The sequence below is a fragment of the Cavia porcellus genome, unplaced genomic scaffold, assembly GCF_034190915.1.
Source record: "Cavia porcellus strain 051 isolate PalLab524CR breed Dunkin Hartley unplaced genomic scaffold, mCavPor4.1 scaffold_10, whole genome shotgun sequence".
In the NCBI taxonomy this organism is placed as follows: domain Eukaryota; kingdom Metazoa; phylum Chordata; class Mammalia; order Rodentia; family Caviidae; genus Cavia; species Cavia porcellus.
Genome location: NW_026947493.1, coordinates 34120380 through 34145339, shown reverse-complemented (window position 1 = coordinate 34145339; position 24960 = coordinate 34120380). Strand labels below are relative to the sequence as shown.

General features: G+C 47.4%; 1 protein-coding gene across 21 annotated transcripts in view; it reads right to left on the bottom strand.

Annotated features, from left to right (window-relative positions):
* Positions 1-24960, bottom strand: part of Cacna1d (calcium voltage-gated channel subunit alpha1 D) — a 358933-nt gene that overhangs the window by 39672 nt on the left and 294301 nt on the right. For 11 of the 21 annotated variants that reach the window (XR_010050123.1, XR_010050124.1, XM_063257272.1 and 8 more), the window contains 11 exons: positions 24554-24660; positions 22145-22232; positions 21297-21404; positions 21158-21210; positions 19584-19730; positions 17682-17883; positions 15618-15776; positions 14246-14356; positions 7054-7137; positions 6498-6581; positions 236-280 (listed from right to left, as the gene is read on the bottom strand). Coding sequence is in view for 19 of the 21 variants with exons in the window: in XM_063257272.1 (XP_063113342.1) it covers positions 236-280; positions 6498-6581; positions 7054-7137; positions 14246-14356; positions 15618-15776; positions 17682-17883; positions 19584-19730; positions 21158-21210; positions 21297-21404; positions 22145-22232; positions 24554-24660 (1188 nt within the window). In the remaining 2 variants the exon portion in view is untranslated. The remainder of the gene's footprint in view (positions 1-235; positions 281-6497; positions 6582-7053; positions 7138-14245; positions 14357-15617; positions 15777-17681; positions 17884-19583; positions 19731-21157; positions 21211-21296; positions 21405-22144; positions 22233-24553; positions 24661-24960) is intronic. The other 10 variants (XM_063257270.1, XM_063257266.1, XM_063257268.1 and 7 more) reach the window with 5 other exon arrangements.

The window sequence follows — 24960 nt, the reverse complement described above, 5'->3', positions numbered from 1 at the left end:
ACAGGGCTTGGAAAACTGCGCCCACACAGCACATGCATGTCCACGTGTTCTACTGTGTTAGAGAAGAACGCTGGGCTGGTCAAGAGTACTGGACATTGATGATGAATGCAAACCACTGCAGACACTGTTCTGGAAGGACAACCACAGAGAATACAGAAAACCAGTGGAAAACTCCACATGGCCAAATAAACTCAAGGAAAAGGCCCAGCCCCTGGGGACTAGTTTCTGATCTTACCCCGGGTGTAGCAGTTGGGACAGGGATATTGTCACTTTCAGTTGGCTTTAAGGAATCAAAGATTGAAAAATGTATTAATGAAGCAGGAAACAGGAGTTCAAGAGAACATTCCCCCCTTCTGAAAACGTGGGGTCAGTGTCTTTGAACAACATGCCTGCTCCCTCCCTGGAGCCACTCCAGGACTCTAACTGGAGTTGGACTCGAGGGTGGGCAGATACATTACTACTTTCTGATTCACTGCTGGGCATCTGGTAGAACACTGCAGACCTTGGGTGTCTCTAAAGACCAAGCACAGAGTGTGCTTCTGCTTCTCTAGGCTCAGTCAGGGGAGCCTGTGGTGACCCTGCTAACCAAACTGACAGAATTTCAGCTGCAGGCAACAGCTGCCCTGCCTGCACTCCACACCCCTCAGGGGATCACGTGTTCCTGTGACACTAGACATCTCTAGGACCTGAATAGCTATGTCAGTGGGGGAAGGAAAGACTGGCTCCTCTCCAAAAGCCTGTGCTGCCTGACCTCCGGGCCAGCCCACATCAGCTGTCAGGAGACTGGGGCTTGGTGCCATGGGGAGGAAACGGCATGGGACCAGCTTGCCCTGGGCCTCAGCAGTTCCGCCTTATTCAAGGTCTGCCTGGGTGTGTGCTGCCCAGGCCCTGGGATGCTCACCTGTCTTCATCCTTGCCCCTCGGAGGGCAAGGGACCTTGCTTCACTCTGCTTGGTGCCTAGCACAGCATCTAATTGGTGCTCAGTGTCTCAGAGAACATAGAGACGCTGGCGGCAAACTCTCACCAGGAGGTATCTTTAGACAGTAAAGTGAACCCAAGCTGGGACATGGTAGCCTCTCTTTCCCTTGCAAACTGCCACCTCCCCTGCAGCAGTTGGTCTCCCTGGGAAGTGTCTGAGAAGAAAGGGGCTCATCGGGCTAGAGGCTTCCAAAAGGATTTCCTCTAGGGTAAGTCTGTAAGACTGAGGGGTGTCTCACATTGCTTGATGACTTTCTTCTCTGGGGACAAAAGGACAAGAAAGGCCCTGTTCTGAAGCCTCATTGTCACCAAAAGCTACCTCCTGAGACCAAACAGAAAATTCTATACAACTCAGAAAATAAGGGTTTTGTGCACATCAGAGAACTGAAAACTCAGCCACACGACTCTGAACTTAGGAAGAGCAGGTCCTAGTAGTTACAGAGGGCTTCCTGCTCCCCCATGGGTGCTCAGAATGGGAACTCTGCCACGGGCTTATCAAAGCCCACGGTCGCTGTTTTTATTTTCCTCTTCCATTACCCCACTTCAAAAGGAAAAAACAAAAAAATAAAAACAAAAAACAAAACAAAAAAAACCCCGGGCCTTTAAAGGTGCAAATCATGGCTTTAACATTTCAACCTATCAAAGGGACTGGCTTTCTAAAGTTCTAATTGTATCCCACATCATTCTCCCTTGGAGCTGCGTAGAGGGAGGCTCGACTCTTGCCCCTGCAGCTGAGTGCACAAGTGGTTTCGGGCTATAGGCGCCCTTTGCCTGTGCGTGCAGGAACCATCAGACTGCAATGCCTGAGATGTCTGTGACGTGGGACCTGCAAGAGCGCAGGAGGCCTTTTGGCTGGGAAGACGCATTTTCTGGCCTCCGTCTTCGGCCCACCTCCCACCTCCTGCTCCATGACAGACTATTCGGGATCCCTCTCCTTCCAGTGTATGAAACCAGCAGCCAAACTGACTTTCAAAGTGTCCATTTTTTAAACTGCATCTCTGTAATATGACAAATCAGACTGTGAAATCCAAAGAGGAGGAGGAGGGGGTAGCATTTGTTGGGGACAAGGCAGCATGACATGCAAGAAAAGGAGGAAAGCACCAACAGCACGCCATGCTGCATGCATGCCGAGTGTGGCCTGTGACACCAGCCCTTCACCACGCGCCAGTGGGTGGTGACTGCTCTGAGGGAGGATGATGCTGGCATCGCTGGGGGACAGTGCAAGCTGCAAAGATCTCTTCTGAACTGGAAGGACCCTGAGGATGGCTTTGCCCAAACTACACATCAGCCCGATAGAGGGCAGGGCCGCTTGCTTCCTGGGCTGCACAATGAAACCTCCTGGGGGTCCTTGGGGGTCACAGTTTTTTGGGGGGTGGTGGTACCAGGGATTGAACTCATGACCTTGTGCTTACCAGGCAGGCACGTAAGCCACTGAGCTAAATCCCTGGCTTCTCCTGGGGGTCCTTAACAGAGTCTGATGCTCAGACCTCACCCAAAGGTTATTTTATAACCGATTTGGGATGTGCTGGCACTCTGCAAATTTAAAAGCTTTCAGAGGATTCTAATGTGCTTTTAGAGCACAAAATTTCAGTCTTGCTTAGCTCACAGTAAACCTAGGCTGAGTACTCAGCTGGTCTCGAATTCCAGCAGAGTGCTCGTCAGAGTACCTCACACCTTAGTGGTGGTTTCTTTCGGAGTTGATGGGGGTTCACCTCCGTCCCCAAGTCTCTTACAAGGCACAGAGGTTGTTTGGGAATGAAGGCAGCTGGTGGAGGGCAGAGATGGAACCCAGTGAGCTGACACAGTGGTCACCCACAAGTCACCCTGAGGGGACATTACATAAAAGGACTTGATCCCTAAGTAGCTTTTCAAAAATGGCCTCATTTTTGGGTCACTGGGTGATCTAATTCCAATCAGGAGAATCCCACTGTCATCTCAGGACTTGGGAACAGATGGCCTCAGTAGATCCTTCATCAGGCCGTGTGCCTGGGCCTGGTTCTAGGTAAGGTTGGCCCGCGGGGCTGAGGCCTGAAACCAGGGGTCCAGAACAAGCAGTGGAGAGACGCTACAGTGGCTGGGTCTAACTTGGGACTCCTAAGGCAGGGAGAAGCCTTATGTCATGAGAGTGAACCCTTGCTGACCTTTTATGTGCTCTTTGAGAAGCAATAACAAGGTAGCCCTGGTATTCAAGTAAACGTGCTGCCTCCTGGTAATGAAGACAATGAGGCTAAGGTCAGCAATGCCAGCTGTGGTCAGAGAGACAGTTCATAGGTCATTTCGCCATTGCGAAAGCAAATGGGCAAAGGAGGGAGCAGAGGTGAGCCTACCAGTCACCATCCACTCCTTCAGCACACTGGTGATGCTCTGCCCAAATGTGAAGGGAACAAGGCCATGGGGGCCATCAAATCATGAACAGGCAGGACAGGGGACACAGAGGGCAGCATGATGGCAAGGGCTGGGTGAGCATGCAAGCGGGACAATTCACAGGGCCATCCAAAATGTTTTGTGTTTTGCTTTGCTTTTAAGACAGAGTCTTACTACGTAGATCAGGCTGGCCTTGAACTCACTATGTAGCCCAGGCTGGCCTTGAACTCATGGTAATCCTCCTGCCTCAGCCTTCTGAGTGCTGGGATGACAGGCGTGAGCCACCATGCCTGGCTTATGTGTTCTGCAAAGAAAAAAATGCAAGCTGAATTTCTTATTTCCAGGCCAAATAATTCCTTTTGGAAGACTGTTGGCAAGCCACAAAGCCAAGAATGACTGACCAAGGAGGTCCGAGGTCAGGCCCCAACTAGATGAGTGAGAAGGGAAACAGTTTAGATGGCCACAATCAATCCTCAGCACATCCTGTGAAAAACAGTGAAAACCAAATGTGGGAGACCAAAACAAATAGTCTCCAAAGTGCATTTGCTTTAACAACATCACCGTATATATGTTTATATATACTTGCCGCTACAATTTTCTAAAAATAAAACCAACATGAAAATCAATTAGGCAACAGAAAAGAAAGATCAACAGATTTTGAGGGGAGAGAGCAAAGCAGATTAAACATTGCAAAAAAAAAAAAAAAAAAAAAAAAAAGGATTGTACAGCAGCTAACACCAGCCAACAAGAAACATAGGTGCTCATGCTTGACTGACCTGAAAGCTTTCAGGACAAGGCTTCCAGGAATGAGACATGCATTGTTCACATGGGGAATTCCACGTGTGTGGAAAAGAGCGGGGTAGGAATCGACAGTTCCCCTCTGATGTGTTTATGCCATCAGAGGCCAAGAACATCCAGCCTTCATTTTCTCAGTTTTTGGGTATCCCCAGGGCTGAGCCCAGGGCCTACCAGTGGTGGCTGCCCAGTGAACATGTATTGAAATTGGAATACCTGAGAAGATGGTCTCGGTCACTGCCTCTGCCCCTGGGCCCAGCAGAGAAACAGGGAGGTTTCCTCAAGAGGTACTTTATTTACTGGCCCACAGCCATAGCTTTTGCTCTCAGGATACAGGTGAGCAGAGAGAAGCTCATTGACTAAAAGCAGGACACGGGAATGCTCACTGGTGTGATGCTGAGGGGTCACTTGGCTGCTATGAAAGGGCCCCAGGAAAGCTTGCCTTGTACGGATACCCTGTACTACGCTCAAGACAGACCTGGTCCCTTCCTGATACTCAGTGAACTAGGATACACCAAGCCACTGTCAGGCAAGGCTGGGCCAAAGGGGATGGCTGCACTGGGAGGCACAGGGCTAGCGCTCAGCCCCTGGGCAGTAGCCAGGAAGTAAGTGCCGCCCTGCATGCGCCAGTGCCACCCTGCCAGCCAGCAGTGGGGCAGCGTGAGAATGCTGGATGTCCACTTGGTAAACCAACCTTGATCATATCCCTACCCAGAAACTAAGGATTTATACCCTCTAGCTGCCCATTTCTTCAAGAACTGAGTGGTCCAAGGAGACCCATTGGGATGGCAGCTATTGTACCTTCATTTCCGTCACATGCTGTCTCTGATCTAGACTTTTCATGCAAGTATTCTTTGATGTATCTGGTTGATCAGGCTATTATCTCAGAAGAGTTAGGGTCCTGCTGTACCAGATTATTTTACATATCATGAATAGCAAAATTACAGCTGCTTTATGGACTATTTTGACATGAAGTAGAAATTCTGTAAGTCTAGGCTCAAGGAGGCTGGGGGATGAGTGTCTGCAGGCCTAGTACAACACCATGTTAGTATCTTGTCATGGCATGGATTTGCATGTGACAAGCTTTAAGTCACACCTCATGGACACGGGAGCATCTTACTGTCCATGTTGCTGGTTCAGTGGAAAACCTGTATGTGCAGGAAGATTGCACCTCCCTGAAGCTCTGGTTTTTGCAAGCATTTTCACAAATATTCATATCATCTTATTCCTCTAATACAAGTCAGGAGAGCTAAGACTGCCAGTCTTGAGATTGCCCCATTTCTTGTCCTCCTATTCCCATTTCAGAATCAGCCTGGCTCTCTTACAGGGCTTGAAGGGATTCCACGATGGCCATCTGGTATGTGCTGACTGGGCACCAGGATGGACCTAACAATCTCAGCCCCACAGATGTCAGGCGGGTAGAACACTAAGGTGGGGGCAGGCTGGACTGGTAACACAGAGCAGAAGCCAGGATCACTCAGCAAACCCTCTCCATGCTCTGCCCTCCACTCAAAGGGCATATGTGCTGGAGACCCTGAAGAGCTACTGTGGACTGGGGTCAGAGCAGGTGGACAGGGACCATTCTGCCTGCCTCAGGTCTTCTGTCAAGCACAGGTCAGGCAAGAGTACGGGCAGGAGGTAAGCCTCCTTCTGAAGCCTCTGCATTCTGAAGGGGTTCTCAGGCTGCTTGTGGAGTGGTTTGCTCCACCTACCATGCTGCTAAACACAAGCCCCTTTATCATGGCTCAACTACATGTTACAGAGCCACATGGTCTTCTTGATATACTCTGGGCCCTGCTTCCTCTGTTCACATGGGCCCCGCCCTTTGAGGGGCTACTGGATGTTCACCAGTGTCACCAGCCAGACTCAGAGCCGATTGAGGATACAGAGGAAGACCTGAGGAGTGGCAGCAGCCATATGCTTAGGCCCAGCTGTGGTGGCTCCCTCCTACACCTCCCAGAATCATTGTGGGTGCAGAGGTCCACATTATTAACTCATTTCTACGGCTGGAAAAGCAGAGGCACAAAGCAGTCAGGTGACTGGCAAAGGTCACACTGCTGGAGGAGGATAGTGTTCGTATACTCACACAATTAAGTCCTGGCTCCTAAAACTTTAATATGATCATTAAAACACTAATTCCAAAATGGCAATTCTATGTTTACTTCCCCACTTCTTTAGGGTAAAGGAGTGGACAAGAGGTGAGTGAGGGATGAGAGGCTAGAAATTGTCCATCTCTTAAAAGGAATTTGTATCTGGGTTTTTAAGGAGTAAAAGACAGTCATTGGTGGGACTTCTAATCTCTTCTACAACAGGCTTAATGAAAACAATCACAGTAGAGGACACAAAGTTTGCTACTTACATTCACTTCAGTTATAGCAATATCAACGACGCTACCAACAACAATTAAGGCATCAAAAGTGTTCCATGCATCAGTGAAATAGTGCTGTTAGGGCAAGCATTCAGAAGCCACAGAGGAGAGGACGCACAACAGGAAAAAAGAAGAGAAGGACAGTGTTATCAAAGGAGAACATTCTAGCATTATGCCACTCAGCTACTTGAAAAATGGCCCTAAGACAAGTATGTCATAGATAATTACTTCAGGTATTACATGTGACGCAGCAAGTAAAAATAATTAGAGATGCCCTGTCTTACCTTGCCCCCTAGTTCCTGGGGTCAGTGCTGCCAGAAAGCCAGCACTCAAAAGCGATTTGCGTCTACACAGGCCTCGGGCCAAGGCCCTACACTCAAAGGTCCTACACTCAAAGGTCCTTCCCCCCAGCTTTCCTTAGGAAATGCCTAGTTTCAGACCAAGTGCCAGGGATCTGTGACTTGTCCAGGTGATGCCACTGCAGTTTAGGGAGCAGAATGTGCAGACAGAGGAAAGAGGATGCAGGCTATGCCAGGTGCATACTCACGTCTGCTTCACTGAGGGCCACGTCAATAATGCTGCCGATTACGATGAGGGAGTCAAACGTGTTCCAGGCGTCACTAAAATACCCCTGAACAGAGCAGGTGGGGCAGATGTTTATGAGAAGGCATGAATGAAACATTGCACGGATCATACGGGGACATATCTGAGTCCCTGCAGCACCCATGGCAACCAGATGGGGTGGGAAAGCCAGAGGGGAGGCAACAATACTGTCCATTGGTGGAAAGGGGCACAGGGGCCAGCTGTCGACTTTGGTGTGACAGAGTACACACGTGACAGAATGGGTGTGCACGCATGCACGCACACACGCATATACACACACAACACAGATCCAAGGCTCTGAGCAGTTACAGGTAACCCCGGCCTAGCACCCAGTGTGCTGATCCAAATCCTCACCAGGCTCTCCGACTCCAAAGGTCCCAATCACCCACTCACTTCTCCTCTGCCCCTTAAAGAGCACTGCCAGCAGGCAGTTCACACCTCTTCATTTCTGGGGCCCTTCCAGCAGACCCTTCCCTCTCCTGCTTCATCAGTCCAGCAAGTATTTCAAAGGCTTGGCCTTGTGTCAGGATGACAAGACAAGGCCTTGCCTACAAAGAGCTCTTACTGTGATGGACACAGAGAGGCAGTTAAAGGCAATGTGTGTGTATCTCGTGGCACAGCACTGTGGCTATGGTAGTGGGGGCCCAGGGCAGAGAACTGAGGCAGGTTCTACAGAGCAAGAAGTACTGAAGGACAGAGGATGCTCAAAGGCTCCCCCTGTCCTTGAGAGAAGCCCTGGCCCACAGGCTCTTTCTCCCACCTCAATTCTCGCCTTTCCCTTCTCTCTCATTCCTCCAGGGCCAGAGGACTCCCCTCTGTCTCCTCAACACTTGAGCAGGTTCTCCTCTGTCTCTGGGTGCCTTTGCAAGCCTACCCCCTCCACACCACCCCATCTCTCCCTGCTCCTCCTCCTCCAAGGTCAGGTCAGTGACAGACTTTATGCTCGCTCTCCAGTACGCTGTCTGGAGCTCACTTATGTCTTGGTCCCTGCAGGTCCACCATACTGAAAGTACTCTGAGGAGGGGACTGCACAACTTACTCTGTTCCCACTTTCAGCAAACCAACATCTGGCCCAGAGCCCTGAGTCCAGTTAATGCTTGGCACAGAGTGAAACATCTTTATTCATGTGTACCCTCCTGGTCGCCTGGCTTTTCCTGGTCCTTTTTGGACCCCTGTATCTTGCACCAGTCCTAATGTGCAACATCCTCACATGAGAGCCCTGAGATTCTTTAGTCCTGCCATACATTTTATACCTCTTGGGCCTGGCACAGCCAGTGTGAACCTAACACTGTGGGTAGGAGGAGGATGGCACACAGTGCCAGGAGGCTTCTGGTTGCCAAGGACAGACTGTCAAGGTCAATGACTGTCTATAAGCCAACTGCTTCTTGTCAAAAAGTCAAAGCACGTTTTGGAAATAAAAAACCAGGTCTGAGTTACATAAAGAGGAGCCCAGCATGCTTAAAATTGGGTACATTTAGTGTCATATTAAGAAAACCAGGACAGGAGGTACTTTGAAGTGTCAAATCCTGGAAACTAGTGATCAAATGCAGGCCTAGAAGGAGGCACCACAGAACTACAGCCTCTTGTGATGCTATAGAAAATGTAGAAGTGTTGACTGTCTTCATAACTGGATGAGAGATGTTCATTCTACTCACTGTGGATCATTTGTGGATCGTTTTCTCCTATCGATTGGGAATTATTACACTCTGACCTGTATTGTTTTAATTTCTTGCCAAATAACATAAGAGTCCCCCTCCAGCTGTGTGGTTTCTGACCACTCTGCCTCTCTCCCGACAATCATCACACTAGCTTCTCACTGATGGCTGCTCCCCCAAACCCGCTCTCAGCAGCCTAAGAAGGTACCAAAAGGCTTCAGCATACACAGAATCTGATGATCTGAGTATGAACGTCTAACAAGAAGCTGTAAAAACTATCATTTACAAGGGGTTAAGACGGTCTTGCACGTTCCCTCACAAACGGATTCCTGGTTGGCAGAAGTGATGGAAGACGGGCATCTCTGCCGTCTGAACTCATGACATCTGAGGTGGGTCAGATGTTGGATAAAGATCGAGCACCTGGATGTAAAGTAGCACAGCCCTTCCTTCCCCTGGTGAGCAGGTCCACTGCATTAGGTTGAGCCTTGGTGTTGCCGCTGATGCTCTGCGAGTGTGTTGGGTCCTCCAAGATCACTCATATTACAGTAAACGAGTAACAAACAGTTCTGACAGGCAGCAGTGCACAGACTACACTGAGAGGCAGAATCTGCTCCTATCTTTGTAGACTTATGAGCAACTCAGAAGCTAATAGGAACAGGGGATCCTCTCCTCTCTTAGGAAGAAGGCTTATGCTGCGATCTAATTCTTCATCAGGACTGACCACTAGACCTCCAGAAGACTCACGGAGCAGTAAAGACCACACATCCTTCCTATCCTCTAATGTGACCCTACCTGTACCATACCCTTCGTGTCTCTCCTGTCATTTCATGGATTCACTAGTTGCCAGACCCAGCACGTGTGCAGGGGACATCAGCCCTTCACTCATCTTGGATTTTACTCCTAATACCCCTTCTCTTAATGATCAGTGTAAGTAAGCTATTCTCTGCTGAGGCAATCCTGGAGCACGGTTGTGGGTAAAATCCTTTGGAACTAACCTTACTGGGGTTTAACAGAAATTTTGGAAATCTTACTATCTGTTTGCCTGTATCCCCCTCTCCATCCCTGTGCTCCCCTTCCTCTCTCAGAAATCGCTCACACTCACAAAATAGTGCCAAAACCCTAACAGTTCCTGGACCAAAAGTTGTCATCCCTCATCTAGGTGGCAGGAGGCTTGACTTGGTGCAGGTGGCTGGAATCAAAGGCTCTGACCAGGTGGCTCTGACAGGAGTCCAGGGGAGGCAGAAAATGCCAGCCCTCCCTTTCTTCCCACATACTGTTTCCCCATTTAGCAGCCTCCTGTTTAATAAAACCACTGTCAAGGGAGCATGACTCAGGCCTCACCCTTTCCTCACCGATGGTACAGTATGTAGCAGCCGGGTAACCACAAGACAGGACACGGGCTCTGACCACATCTCCAACCTCTTCTCCTCGCTGAGGACAGCACGCTGAGGACAGATGGACTCGGAAGCAGAACCAGCAATCAAATCAAATCAATCAATCTAGCTAGCTAGCTAACTTTTCTTTTTTAAAGACCAAACGAGTCAGCCCCATGGAACAACACTGATTATCCAGAAACATTCTGACTCTGAATGTTTAAAGTTATAAACCAGACTCAGAGTCTCTCGCCAGATGTTTTGTTACTCTAAGAGCCTTCTGACTGGCCGCCCATGTGTCTCTTGCCCAGTGGTGGCCTCCAGGAAGGCAGAGCCTTGGCTTTCACTATTCCTCTATTTGGACGTGGCCCAGGGTAAGGGGCAATGTGTACAGAATGGATGCAAATGGAAAAAAGAAAAACAGCCCAAGTCTAACTTCTTTTTCCTGCTTTGATTCACTGTCATCCTCAGGTCTGAAGAATCTTACAGAATTGATGTGCTTTTGTCCTGTGTCACGGCAGCCAGGTCACTTATCAGCTTGTAGCAAGGACTGTTTGGGCAGTGCTTGGTCTAAGGGATGATCCACAGTGTCAATTTTGGTTAGACTATTACCTGACAGCTTTTTGACTAGTGTAAGAGTACCTAACGGTGAATAGGGGCTTGGAGGAAACATATGCACTCTGCTCTACCCTCATATCCCGTGACAGAAAAACAAGTACCATCATATGGTGAGGTGCACTTACAGGCTCATCCTCAGCCCACCAGTCTTTACTACGGAACCACCAATACCTTGTAAAGACTTTCCTTCTGAATCTCCCTCCTTGAAGTGTGAAAATTCACTGGACAGTTCTCATAGCTTCTGCTGGGAGCATTGGAGGTAAAGGCCAGGGAAACAGGGTTTGTCTTTTTACCTAAATTGTGAATTACAGCCTATCTTGGAAAATCCTATATGAACACCTAATCCTAACTGACTGCACCTCTGGAGCTCCTCTGGGAAAGGGAAAGAAACTTCTCCAAGGGAAATCATGTTGTTTGATCAATTTTGCAGGTCTGTATCTGGTAACTTGAGCAACTATTTTAAAGATAACAATATATAATATAACAACCATTGTTAAATTCCCATTATCTTATTTTGAAATCCTGTATCACTATTTTTTTGTTGTTGTCACTGTTTGGCCTTTGTTGTTTTTTTGTTTGTTTCACTGCTTTTCAATTTTTTTGTGTGCTTTTCTTTACAATAAAAAAAAAATCCTATGGCTGCATGAGGGACCCCCAGTTGAACGCGCAGTGAAGAGTACACCAGGCTAACACCGAGTGGTGAACTGTCCCCCAGTACTCAACATAATAAACAGCCCACTGGCCTTGCCCTAATCCTTCTGCTCTCCCCATGAAGCCTGCCCTCCCCATGACGAGAGACTGCCTCCCCACTGTGGAAGCCCCAGGGCCAGGTTTCTTACCTCTGCCTCCTCCCCAACCTTCCTGTTTGCAGGTACTGGGGAACCTCACCCCACATGCCTGCACCATTCCCTCTAAATATGCTCTCTATTATGACAGCACTATTTCTCAGTCAGATTCTCCTATGCACCAAAGTCCCCAGGAGCAAGAATCTCCAATCTTTAAACTCTTGCTTCCTGAAGATGCCTTCTCACCTGCCAGTAAGATTTGCCTAATTTCACTTTGTTTCGTGTAGCAGCTGAAACTGCCACCTCTCTTAACAGAGAAGACATTGAGTCTTCCTAGAAGGTGTACCCACAGTGGCCAGGGTCCTGATAATAGAATTCCTCGGAAGAAATACAGACTCTCCTGAGCTGAGGCTAATGTCCATCTCCTTGGAACACCTGTTCTTCTGCAGACTTGACAACATCTCTCCTCAGCCTGATCAGCCCACTAGACTATGACAGAAGGCACCCCAGTGGCTTCTCCGTGAAAGACCGTTCTTGCCTGGGCATGAATTATGAATACCAAAAATTTAAAAATGAAAGAAAATCTAGAAAAATTTCAAGAAGAGCTTTGATTCTTGGGGAACTCACTCTTTTTTGCACACCCAGAAACTTAGTAATACAAAACCTATTTTCCCTGGAATGGGTGAGCATATGGACAGTGCTCTTTAAATGCAGAAGTATAGAACTTTTATTTTAAAAGTTCTCTCAATTATAATGAGGTCATCTTAGGCTATGAAAATATCTTACTAGCAAAAGAAAGAAGCATCACAGTATCTGGCGGAAACCACCCATTTAAAAACTCTGATCTTTCAGTACTGATTATAAATTAGCAACTGATTTCTACTTGGTGTCACTCATCTCTTCACACGCCACTGAGCTCTCCTCCCTTGGAGGTTTACTGAGCAGCATGCTCTAAGTTATCAGTGCACTGGCCTACTGGAGGATGTACCCGCAGATACGCATGCACGTATGCACACATAAACACATGCCCACATACACACGCTAATGCATACGAACACCAAAATCACATGAATCAGGCACAAAGGCTCATGTACACATACACGCTCACAGAAGACATATGCTTTCACGCTCACACATTGAGTGTGACTTTCTCCTCAGCCTGGAATGAACTTTGAAAACTGCAGAGCTTAACTGCCAGGCAAAGAAAGCCAGGGCACAGGGAATCTAGGAAATGTTTGATAGGCGTGTTCCATGCGCCTTCTTCACATGCCTTTCATATCTTATTCTGCCACCTTTTCCATCAGCTCAGACAAATATTGCTCAGAGAAGTAAAAGTAAGAAGGAAACAAACCAAAGTCTCAGAGGAAATTAAGATGGATTTGGAGAAGGAGGGATGCTTATGTCTGCAGATATGGACAAGTCACAGGAGGAACATTTGGCCATGCACAAAGTGCCAAATTGGGCCCCACTGCAATCACCCCAATTAATCACTTACAAATGTCCTTTCTTTTTGGTCCACAAAGATCTGATACAGATTGCATAGAAATTAATTCAAATTAAAGAAAGGAATAATTTGGAATTAGAATTTTGTATAATTATAGAGTATATGAAACCATCCATTTCTTAACCTAGGCCTTATGTACATTAGTGCTGTTTGATACCTTGCATGCAGATTAAAACCTGGGCTCTGCTCCCCTCCTACTTGAAGACTTTGGGTCTGCGCTAGGAAGGAGATGAGGCTGAGTGCCCACAGGTCGGTTAGGCTGGGCCTCTCTGTCTAGGGTTGTAGGATGACAGGATGTCACTGCTTGATGATGACAGCAGTGGGAGTAGGAACAGTGGCAGCAGCTGGTAGTCCACAGCATGGTTCCACACCCCAGCCACTCTGTGAAGCACCCACTACAGCACGACAATTTTGCACTCTTCAGAGCAGCCCCAGGAAAGAGGAGCATCAGTATCCTCCCACTGTGGATGAGGGAACTGAGGCACAGGGCAGTGAAGTCATTTTCTTAAGCTAGTGCGCAGTGGAATGAAGGACCTCGTCAGTCCAGTCTAGAATTACACACTTCAACACTGCACTGCACTGCCTGTTATACCACAGCCGTGGACAGCATGGGGCTTGATTTACTCCCGAAGGAGAAACACTGCACTAAGTCCTCAAAATAGCTTTGATTTGATTTCCTAAATTCAAGTAAAAATTTTCTAAGTCAAAACATACTATGACTGTGAGAGGACTGAGACTGGTATTAGAACTTCCCGCTGAAGGTGAAAAGGATGCTGCAAGACCAGGAAAAAACAAAAACCACAGCCTCCATGCTAGCAATCTGAAAGAAAAATCAAGGTCAAGCTTCTTCTGATGGCTGTCAGAATATGTCCCACAGTGCTCAATGAGGCAGGTTTTCCTGAGATGGCATAATACATGCTATTTTAGAAACAAAATCAGGTTTCAAAACAATCTTCAGTCTACAGATTCTTGCTTCTCACTTTTTTTCTCTTAGAATTGTTTTCATGAGCTTTTGTTTTTGTAGTTTTATTTTCCAATGCGCACACCTAATGCCCTAATCAGATTTTAATGTTATCAGATGGTAACCGAGTCAGCAGCCTGAACAATGCAGCCTAATTCAGCAGCACAAGGTGAACAGGAAGTGGGTGCTTCTCTGAAGTGATTCAGCAGCAGCTTTTGCAAACAGGCCTCAGCAACTTACCTTAGGCTTAAATGCAATGACTTTCAAAACCATTTCCACAGTGAACACCCCAGTGAAGACCATGTTCAGAATGTCCATGGCATCATTGAACATCTTGGACTGCTCATAGTGCTATGGATAGAGTCAGAGACACAGTTTTCAGAGACTCGGCCACCATCTCAGTCCTCACAGATGGCTCTCCAGCCCTTTGTAATGTTATAGGCTCGCTCCGGAGTCTAACAGCACCACCTCCCAAATGCATCACATCATGAGCTCCCACAAAGCACAGGGGCTGTGACAAGATGAGGATGACTGAATGACAGGGGAGGGGGAACATATCTACTTGCTAAGCACAAGATAAGGGGGTTCACCCTTCTTTTGTGGCAGAGCTTAATGTCAGGCCCTCAACTAAAGCACGGTGCAGATACCACCAAAATGTCTACAAATAAAGGGAGCATTCAGTGAGGGATGAATTTTATGCCATTTAGGGATATGTTTAATAGAAGACGGTGTTACCTTGACTTTGAATTTTTCCATAGAGCACAGGGTTCTTTTCACACATAAAGAATCATTAAATGAAGAAAAGTGCCAGGTACCTTATCTTTGACTACCGTTAGGCCCATTTTCCAGACAGCACTGAGAGCTTTTACAGTATAGGCAAAAATCTACATCTATCTAGATTTTGGTCTCTGTTTCCTGTCCCAGTTTGATATCTGGTCATCATTGTAACTTCTGAAAACCTTCACTGTTGATACCACATTGTATTCTACCTTGGCTAAATCAAGAGGGTTGCATGACTTGCCTCTGACGTCACCAAGAAATAACTGGAGTACTTGAGGTCAAACCCAGTACTTCCTGAACTCCCATTCCAGGAGCCCCTTGAAGACAGGAATATGACACAGGTTTTGCTTCTGAACATTGGGTGTGATGGTGTAGTGGGCCCAGGGCAAAGGCCTGACACTAACAGTGTAGCATAAATCTTATCTCTGAGATAGGTGTAGTCGACTGTCCCACTGTACTCATGATGGAAGTAAGGTTCAGGGGATTTCAATAATTTTCCAAGGCCACCCAGCAGGAAAGAAGCAATGCCAGGATGGAAGTGCCCACCTGAGGAACCCCAGAGCTTTGGTCCTGGCCCACTCTCTGGCCTCAGAAGGCTCATGTGGAGCTGAGTGCCACAGGCAGGCTCTGTGGAAATGTTACCTGCCACCATGCTGTACAGACAGTCTCAACCAAATAAGCAACTTAAACTGTAACAACCATCAGCCAGACAATAACAGCAGAGAGTCAAACCCATCCTCTCACGAGGGGGCTGCACTCTACCCTCAGAAGCTGGTATTTGGGGCTGTACAGAATGCCCACACTTGGTCTCCACAGCTGTGTCCATTTTTACCTGCATGGCCAAGCAGAGTGTGTTGAGCATGATGAGGACAAACATCATGTATTCGAAAGGCGAAGAGTTCACCACGTACCAGAACTTGTACTGGTAGGGGTTTTTGGGGATGTATCTCCGCAAGGGACGTGCTTTCAAGGCGTATTCAACACACTGACGCTGCAACGGCAGAAAACGGCAAATGCTGGGGTGCTGAGCACTGCTAGGCAAGGAGCACACAGTGTCATCTGCTTTGTAAGACATCACTCCAGCCCTCTAGGAAGGGAGCAGGGACAATGGTGAAAATGACCCAAGCCAGCACCATGGAGTTACGGAAAGGGCCAACCTCCACTGCTGTCTGCTCCTCTCAGCCACCTCAAGGGGAAGCAGAGCACCCATTCCGCTTGCTATAAAGGGCAGCGCAGTTTGTGCTGCCTTTGCTGAAGTCCTGCAAGGTGCACACAATCAGCGGAAAGACTGGGCCTAGGCCTTACCACTGCCTTTCCTCTCAGCCAGGTGATGGGGCAGGTCTCCAGGTCCCTGTGCTGTGCTCTGGGAGAAGAAGCCCACTGCCAACAGGCCTAAAGTCTCTAAGAAGCAGAGGGGTTGTGTTCCCTTCAAGACTGGCAGCCCTTGGCAACTCAAACTAACTCATGCAAGATGCCTCTTGGGAGGCAGAAGTGTTAATGGTACAGACTGTAGGACTGAACTAAGGTTGGGTCTAGCTAGAGCACTGTCCTACGCACTGTGGGTACGGACACTGCCTTATCCTCTGTAGCAAGCTCACAGGGTGCCTCCAACCCCAAATGCTTTCAGCTCATCCTGAAGACTTAGCCCTGCCCCTACTCTAATGCTCTGACTAGGGATGGGCAGACTCTGGACAGGCTTCTTGTATCCAGGACTTGGTACTGCTCAGACCTCATATGCTGACTCCAGGGTCCCAGCCTCTTGGAGTCAAGCCTGTTTGGGACCTCACTGCTAACATTCCTATAGCCCCAGACCTTCCTGGCTGACCGGGCCTGGTCTCCAGTAGAAAAAGAGTGGGGTCAGCAAGGACACCCTGGAAACTCAAAGGAAAAGTCCTGCAACCGAGTCAGCACATTCTCACATTTCCCACAGTGGGTACAGCTGCAGCCTGGGACAGAATGCTTCATCATGGCACTGCCACTTCACCTCAGGAAAGCCAGGCTGTCAGGTCATTCTAGTTTATGGTGTCATTGCTAAGCAGAAAGTTACAGCAGGAGGACTGGGGAAACTCCTAGAACAGACTCCTAATCTCATACCTGGTTACAGGGTTCAACTCTTTAATGTCCTCCATTTAGAGATAAGTAAGCAAGCCTTAAGAAGAGCAGGCACGTACCTAACATCACCGAGCAGGTGCAGGCACAGGAGAACTAGAGTATGGGGCTCTTGGCTGCCCCATGTTACCACATAAGCATAGCCAAAGAACCCCACTTCTACCAGACCAGCTAAAACAAGGTACTAGGTAAAAGAATGAGTAACACTGGTGGAACGTCAGTCCCAAGTGTAAAGTGTATGACTTTCCCAGTGGTGTCAGAGGGTTCTTCCTAAGTCATCAGCTCTAGACCAGGGGCAATTCAGCTTCTCCAGAAGACACCTGCCAATGCCTGAGAATATTCTGGTTCTCACTAGTGGAGGAAGGGGATGCTGCTGGTCTCTAGTGGATGGCAAATATCCCAGAGTGACCCGCACAAATACAAAGAGTTATCCAACCTAAAGCAGCAGTAGTATTAAGGTAAGAAATGTCTGCTCTAAGCAGATATTAAACACTCTCTTGGTAGGGACTGTGGGAATCTGAGGGATCCCAGGGTGCGTAATCCCACAAGATTCTGACCTGTCACAAGTGATTGTAGAAGGAGGATGGCTTTCACTATCACAAAGTCTTTCTGTATCTGGGGAACTAGTTTTACAGACTGTCATTCCAGAAGGGTAACTTGTCCTGGCTGAGAGCATGGTCTGAAAGGGCTGGCTCAGGGCTGCCCACTCTGAGCTTGAGGAGGCACTCAAGAAGCAGGCATGCCACTCTTCCCAGGGAAACAAACGCAAACAGGGTGTGATTTTAACCTGATTTTTGTCCAGCTCACAGTTCTTATACTCTTTTTCTCCCTGCTCCTGAAATGTAACGATGACAAAGCCCACAAAGATGTTCATCATAAAGAAAGCGACAATGATGATATAGATGATGAAGAAGATGGAGATCTCCACGCGGTAGTTGTAGACCGGGCCAATGTTCTCTCCATTTGAGTCAATGGCTTTATATAGTAACCTGGAGAGCAGAAAAAACAAGTGAGCACCTGCTAGCCCCATTCAGCCCAGCCTCCTGCCTTCTCAGGTGTCCTCAGAGCTCTTCTGAACTCTTCCCAAAACCACTGGCTGTCAAGCCTTTATGGGGTGCCCCTGGACACAGTCAAGCTTCTGAGGCACCCTCTGTCTCCTGAGATCCAGCCAGCTGGCACCTAGAGGAGTCACCCAGCATATAATCCACAAAACACTGCTGTGAGCACTGAAAACCAAAAGATTCCATGAGTATTTGGTAACACTTCCAGTCACAGAAAGAAAAACACTGCTCATAACATATTAGATAAGGTGGAAACTGTAATGCTTGCAGACAATAAGCATCCTAGCAGAGAATTTCCAAAGAACTAAGGGAAGTTTATTAAACTGAAATAAGCACTAAAAGTAAATATATATCAAACAGAACTCTTAACAGGAACCAAGAAATTACTGGAACTGTTCCCACTCTGATGCTGATTCAGACACTCCTACGTCACCTACCTCACCTGGGCTTCTGTCTGGAAAGGCAGACATTGTTGTCACTGTCATTTTATGGACTTTCAGAGGGACCCACCTGCCATGGTCACACTCCTCAGGGGCAGAGTTAGGAGATGAGTTCAGTTCCTTTAGCCCCAAGACCTAGGTTGGCTCACTTTTCCTCAGCTGTCTCCATGACCTCCTAAAGCACAGTGTCTAACACCAGCAATACGGCTAATGCCTCTTCCAAGTCAAGGTCTTGTCCAGTTCCTCTCTTCTCCCAGGAGCAATTTCCTAACAAGCAAGCTCCACTTGATTTTACTTGCACCCAACAGAAGTTTCTAAAAATATGTGACTCCAACATGCAGTGGAGTGCCCTACCAGCTTGCAAGGACCAGCTGACCACCTTCTGCAGCTCCTCTGGGCATGGGACATGACAGAAAGAGCAAATAAGGGACAAAAGATCCCCCCTTTGCATCCTACTCTCTTCCTTCTTTACCCACTCAAATTTTAGCCATTCTTCAGTACCTGTCCAGGACATACTACAGCTCCTGCTTCATTTAACCACCTGCACTCTTACTAGATTTGAGGATGAAGGGAGAAATACGGTGTAGATTGTTTCTCCCCTCTGTTCTCCTTCCCTTTCCTCTCTGCTCTTCTCTGCTTCTCTTTTCTTCAGTTTAGGGATTGTGCATGCTAGGCTAGGTAATCACGTAACCACTGAGCTGTACCAGTGCTGAGCACAGCATGCTCTATGGAGCTCATATCAAAGCACACTGTATGAATGAGCAAGTGAGTTCTTTCATGAAAGAAACGGCACAGTGGCCACTGTCCACACTTGGAAATGAATTAACAGGAAGCATCAGAATGAATGAATGTTTGGAGACACATCAAGACCCCCTTAGGAGCAGCAGAACAGCAGCTTTATTGAAACAGCTACCAAGGAGATTAGGCACAGAAGACACCTCTTAGTCCCATCCAGGGATGCTGCCCAGGACCAACTTTATCTTGCTTCAAATCTGAGACTCTGTTAGCAGGCAGCAGAAGGTGATCATCTGCTAGTCAAATGGGCTGAGGAGTCATGATAAAGTTAAAGAGCCACAGGATACGTCTGAGACAGAGGTGGGATACACTCCTGGAGAGTGGATTCGGCCCAGAGCCACTCATGGAGCAAGTAGGAGCCTCCTGGAAAGACTGTACATTTTCTATACTCACGCAGGCCAGCCCTCAAAGGTGGAGACCGTGAAGAGCGCCATCATAGCAGAAAGTACATTGTCGAAGTTGAAATCACTATTTTGCCAGATCCTTTCACGGACCATGGGGCTATCGACATCCCCATCCTTGTAGAGGATGAAAAGCCCTCTGTGGACAAAAATTAGTGTGTGTCACTCTGGCTTCACACATGGCAGGTAGAAAGAGCACTGAGTCAGTCATAGCCCCCCAGGCCTTCCCCCAGGCATGTCACACGCTCCGCCCCAGCAGAGTCACACACCTGAGCATGACATAGGTGGGTTCCTCCCTTGCACTCCCTACATTTAATCTATTTCACAGCACAAGCGACCGAATAACACTAGTGCAATGTGTTTTCTCGGGAGCAGCTAGGCACACAGCCAGTTTGTCTGTTAACACAAGGAAACCAGAGGACAGTAAACATGTCTCCCATAAAAAAGGCTCAGAGACATGCAGAAGTATCAAAGCCTTGGCATAGAAAATTCTAAAAGCTCTGGGAAATAAGCCCAGGCAGGTATATTCTTAGCTCATCACATTTCTTTTTCTTCATACTAATGATATGGCCAGTTTTCTCTCCAAAAGAATTCCACAATTTCTGACATACATCATTTCTCAAAGAACTTCATTTATGGATGGAGCCCATGATTATTTTACAAATGAGGAAGCAGAGTCTCTGGGAGGGAAGGGAAGCTGCACCCTGCTCCGTACTGCCCTGCTCCAGGCTGCGCTCTGCACTCCACGCCTTGGGTGAAGGGCACCTCTGGACCTACACAGTCGTAGTCACAACTGATGTTACAACTGATGCCTGGTGTGGCATTTCTGCCTAAAGGAAACTCCAAACCAACATAAGTGACACAGGCAGCAGACACAGGTTAGTTACGTATGTGAAGGGAGGGGACACACATAAGATTATGCAGTCTTCAGCTCTGGGCAATGGTTTCTATGCCTGCCTTATTCATCAGGCACCTTGGAATAAAGAGGCATGAACACTTCCTGCTTTATCTCACCTCGGCCGGTTCCTGTGAAGGAAAACATGGCTCACACATAAGAGACAGGAGCAAGGAGAGCGGGAGCCTGGAAAATCTACCAGAAGACGGAGGCAGCTCCTGCATGCCAGAGAGCTGAGCTGCAAGATCTCATTAGAGGGAATACTAGCCACAAGGAAGGAGAGATACTTGCATCATTTCACAATTGCTATTTATCACATCCCTGTTTACCTAAATTCTACACCAAATAGCAAAAGCCACTGATCTGTTCTTTCAGGATGCGAAAAAGTTCTGAATTTAAAGGTGATGGCTGAGCAATAAACGTGATGTGACTGTACTAAATGCTCTAAACTGTACCCTTACTACCAGCCACTGGTTTTATGTTAGGTGAATGCCACCTCAATTAAAAAAAAAACCAAACGAAACAAATACCAAATAACATATACTCAGCTGTGATCTCAGCACACCAGAATTTTTTACCCCCAGACAAAAAGTTCTGGCATGAGTGAGTCCTTGAGGTATTTTTTAAAATTTATTCTTCCAAATTCTCTACTCTGCTCTCTGGACACTGACCTGCATTCTTCAGGGTTACTTTTGGCTTCATCTGTGCAGCGATAAAACTTCCCCTGGGTGTAAAACAGACAGACAGTCAAGCATAGGCTCCTCCTTAAGGCAGTCAGCCTGGCCTCAGGCATAAAGGCCATCGCTCTACCTTGAACAACTGCACCCCTATGCAGGCGAACATGAACTGGAGGAGGGTGGTGACGATCATAATGTTGCCGATTGTCCGGATGGCCACAAAGACGCACTGCACAACGTGCTGGGGAGAGAAGGGGAAAAAGAAAAGAAGATGTCACTTTCCTCTGTTTTCTTTCTTTTTTTTTTGTCTTTTTTCGGTACCAGGGATCGAACTCATGACTGCCTGCTTGCAAGGCAGGTGCTTATGCCGCTGAGCTAAACCTCCAGCCCCCTCTGTTTTCTTAGCCACCAGGTGAGGAACACTCACCAAGAGCTTCTGCATGTGTGGGCAGGATCATATGGTGTCCCACCCATGCAGTGCTCTGTGCTTTGCTTTGCAGGTTATCTGCAGGGAGGGGCCAACGTGCAACCCCAGCCCCTGTGAGGAGCACCTTGTAAGCAGGCTCCTCTTTGATTTCCTACAAAGAACTGACATAGTCAAAAGAAATGCTGTGGGTACACAGCACTGCCTGGCACAAAGGACCAAAGGGTTCCTCATTCTATAAAGGGCTACACAAAATGCAAACTCTTTTTTTGTATAATTTGGATGAGGACAGATATAAAGACTAAAATACACACAGATACTACTGGTAACAAAAAAAAAAAATTAAGTGAACTATAATCATTAGAAAAACATCTCCCATTAACAAAAGTAGCAAAATTTTTAAAATGTCATCAGCACATGGTAGAGACGGAATTATCAGTGAGAAAGGTCCCTCTTTGAAATTCACCAGGCCTCCTCTCAGCTCTGGTCCAGAAGGGTCAGTCATTACACCCAAGCCCAACCCTAGCCTGCTCCACTGGAAGGAAAACAGTCACTACCTTAAGTCCTTTGGCTCTGTTGATTGCTCTAAGGGGCCTCAGGACCCTTAAGACCCTCAGAATCTTCACGACAGAGATGGCACTGGATCTGAGGGAGAGCAGAGGGGAGAGAGTAAACTAAGTGTATCACGGATGGGTAGAAAACTTCGAGATCAGTTATTTCACTTGACTTCCACCTCTTTACTCCCATGACACAATCTGCCTGGGATCCACGTGGAGCTGAGCTGAGCTGTCTTCAGGGCTTAGGTATGATCAACTTCCACAGCACACTGGGCAGGGCCTCCTGAGCCCAACCCACGGGCACTCAGCGGACTTTGACAGAGACGCAAACTATACGCTCACTTTGTTCTTTATGCTCAGTGCACGAGGAGTGATGCAAATATATTATGCATTTTAGATTTTTAAATTTTATTATTGTAAAAGACATACTGTCTGTTAATCTCCCTCAAAACATCCCTCATTTCAAACACACTCAGCCCACTGTTCTTGCCACTTCTTTTTTCCAAATCCAGTTTATCTCAAAGAGAAAAAACCCAGTAACACAGAATTTAAATTCAGAATAATCACGGGACAACAGTGGTACATACATTGTGTACTGCCATCCCTAAATCAATCACCCAGAACACAAGACAGTTGCATTCAATTGTCTGAACAGTACCAACACTAACCTTTCTCGTCAATGAACTCCGAGAAATCAGTAGTACAACTATCTTAACTCTACTTTATATATATAGATATAGACGTCTACATATATTGCTTCTTTCAGCTTCTTACATTAGTGAGACAATAGGATGTTCACACCTATAGGTTTTACAAGTAAGGTCTCAAGTTGCATCCATTTAAACATGAATGTCTCAAATTTGCCCTTCTCTCTGGCTGAGCAGTACTCCACTATACGAAAGTGCCACATCTGTTCTATCCATCCCTCAGCTGAGGGGTCTTGCCACTTTGTGAAGCAGTCCTGAAGTCCTCTTGTGTGTCTTTATGAGGGGGATGAAAAATACGGTGATCGCTGCTGCCAAGTGCCATCCACAGAAAGGGAGCCTCTGAAAACACGACAGGGTGTGCCCTTGCCCACCCTGTACCCACTGGATCCGGCACTCTGTGACTTCTGGCTCTTCCTCAAAATCGAAGTGACCATGAAAGGGAAATGTTTTGATTTAGAGCATCAAAACAGCTGAGAGTGCAGCTAAAGACACTCCCAAATGAGGACTTTCAGAACTGCTTCAGAAAGCAGCAAGAAAGACGGGATAAGTGTGTTCGAAGTGAGGGGAAGTATTGTGAAGGTGGGTCATGGCCATGTGTTTCTTATTATAATAAAATTTTTTAAAAATTTAAGCATTCACCATATTTTATCATTAAACTTTAGGTAGCTGATAGCTTCCAGATTTCAGTTTTTGTTTAAATTTGGAGACCTGTTGCAGTACTTTGTTCCTGGGGCTCTTCTTGCCATATAGGAGTTAAGTCTGACTGGAAAGACAGGCAATCCCACTGCCAAGGGGTACCTATGACAATGGGATAAAAGCAGGTTGCTCACCCGGGTGAGCACAACCTTAGCACAGCCCGAGCAGACCTCTTATAGAGGTGACAGCCAGGTGAATCTGGAGGAGGATTAGGACTTGGCCAACAGAGGGGCTCCATGCTGAGGGGTAGTGAGAGAGAGCAGCTCATGTGCGGTCCTCCAGGTGCCTGCGTGGGTGAGAGCCGCAGCTGTGAGAGGCAGGTGTGGCCTGGGCTATAAGCTACAGGGCACCCGCTTCCAGGCAGCAGTGGAGTCGATAAAGAGGACACAGAGAGCAGTGTCAGAAAGGATTTCCTCGTCCTCCCTGGTTACCGTAAGCCCATCATATGGGAGTAATAAAGATCAGCACCAGGACAGAGGTGCTCACAGGCCAGGAGAAAAGCAAGGCCCCTCCTACTGCTCCCACAGGAGCCTCCCCCGCAGCCTGCTCTATAGTGCAGGTAGGCACAATGGCTATTCCCCTCCAGAAATCCCTAAAAGCCAAGGAAGGACCTATGCTGCTGACTTGCAACCTCATTTCCTCTATGGCTGAAACATTTTACAGACCAAAGAAAAGGTCAACACTGCTGCATCCTGGCAAATCCAGAGAAATCTCTGTTGTTTATGAACAACATCTTTGAGAGGCTACTGGATCCCAGTGCTTTCAGCATACAAGGGAAACTGAGACCTGAGAGAGGATGTCCTCAGGCTGGAACCAGCCCCTGGAAGGACTGGGACTTTGTATGGGGACAAAGTAAGCAATCTTGGCTAAGTAAATCATTAGAACAATGCCAGCCTTTCTGAGTTATGAAAAAAACCCTTACATATATCATCCTGTCAATAGTCCAGGGCGCGCACACACACACACACACACACACACACACACACACACACACACGAATACTTACTGAATCCCAAACGACACCAGAGACACACCAACAACTAGCATGTCCAACAAATTGAAGTAGTTCCTGCAGAAAGCTCCTTTGTGCAGGAAAGCTCCAAAAGTGGTCATCTGTAACAGAACCATGGGTCACTTACTGCTGCCTTTCTCCAGAGGCAAAGAAACCTGGGCTCTTCACAAAATCTTAAGAAACTATGGCTTTATTAACGCGTGCATGCTAGGAAGTCAGAAATGTAAACCTCTGCCAGGGCTAAGCAACCAAGAAACTTATTCAAACAAAATGGGAAAAGGGCAGCTGATTTCAGACACAATTTAAAAGAGACTAATTTAGACTTTATTATTGCGAGGACAGGTTTCCAACATGAATGCATCACAGCATGTGTAAAGAGCCCGTCCTCGGAGAGGTTCCTT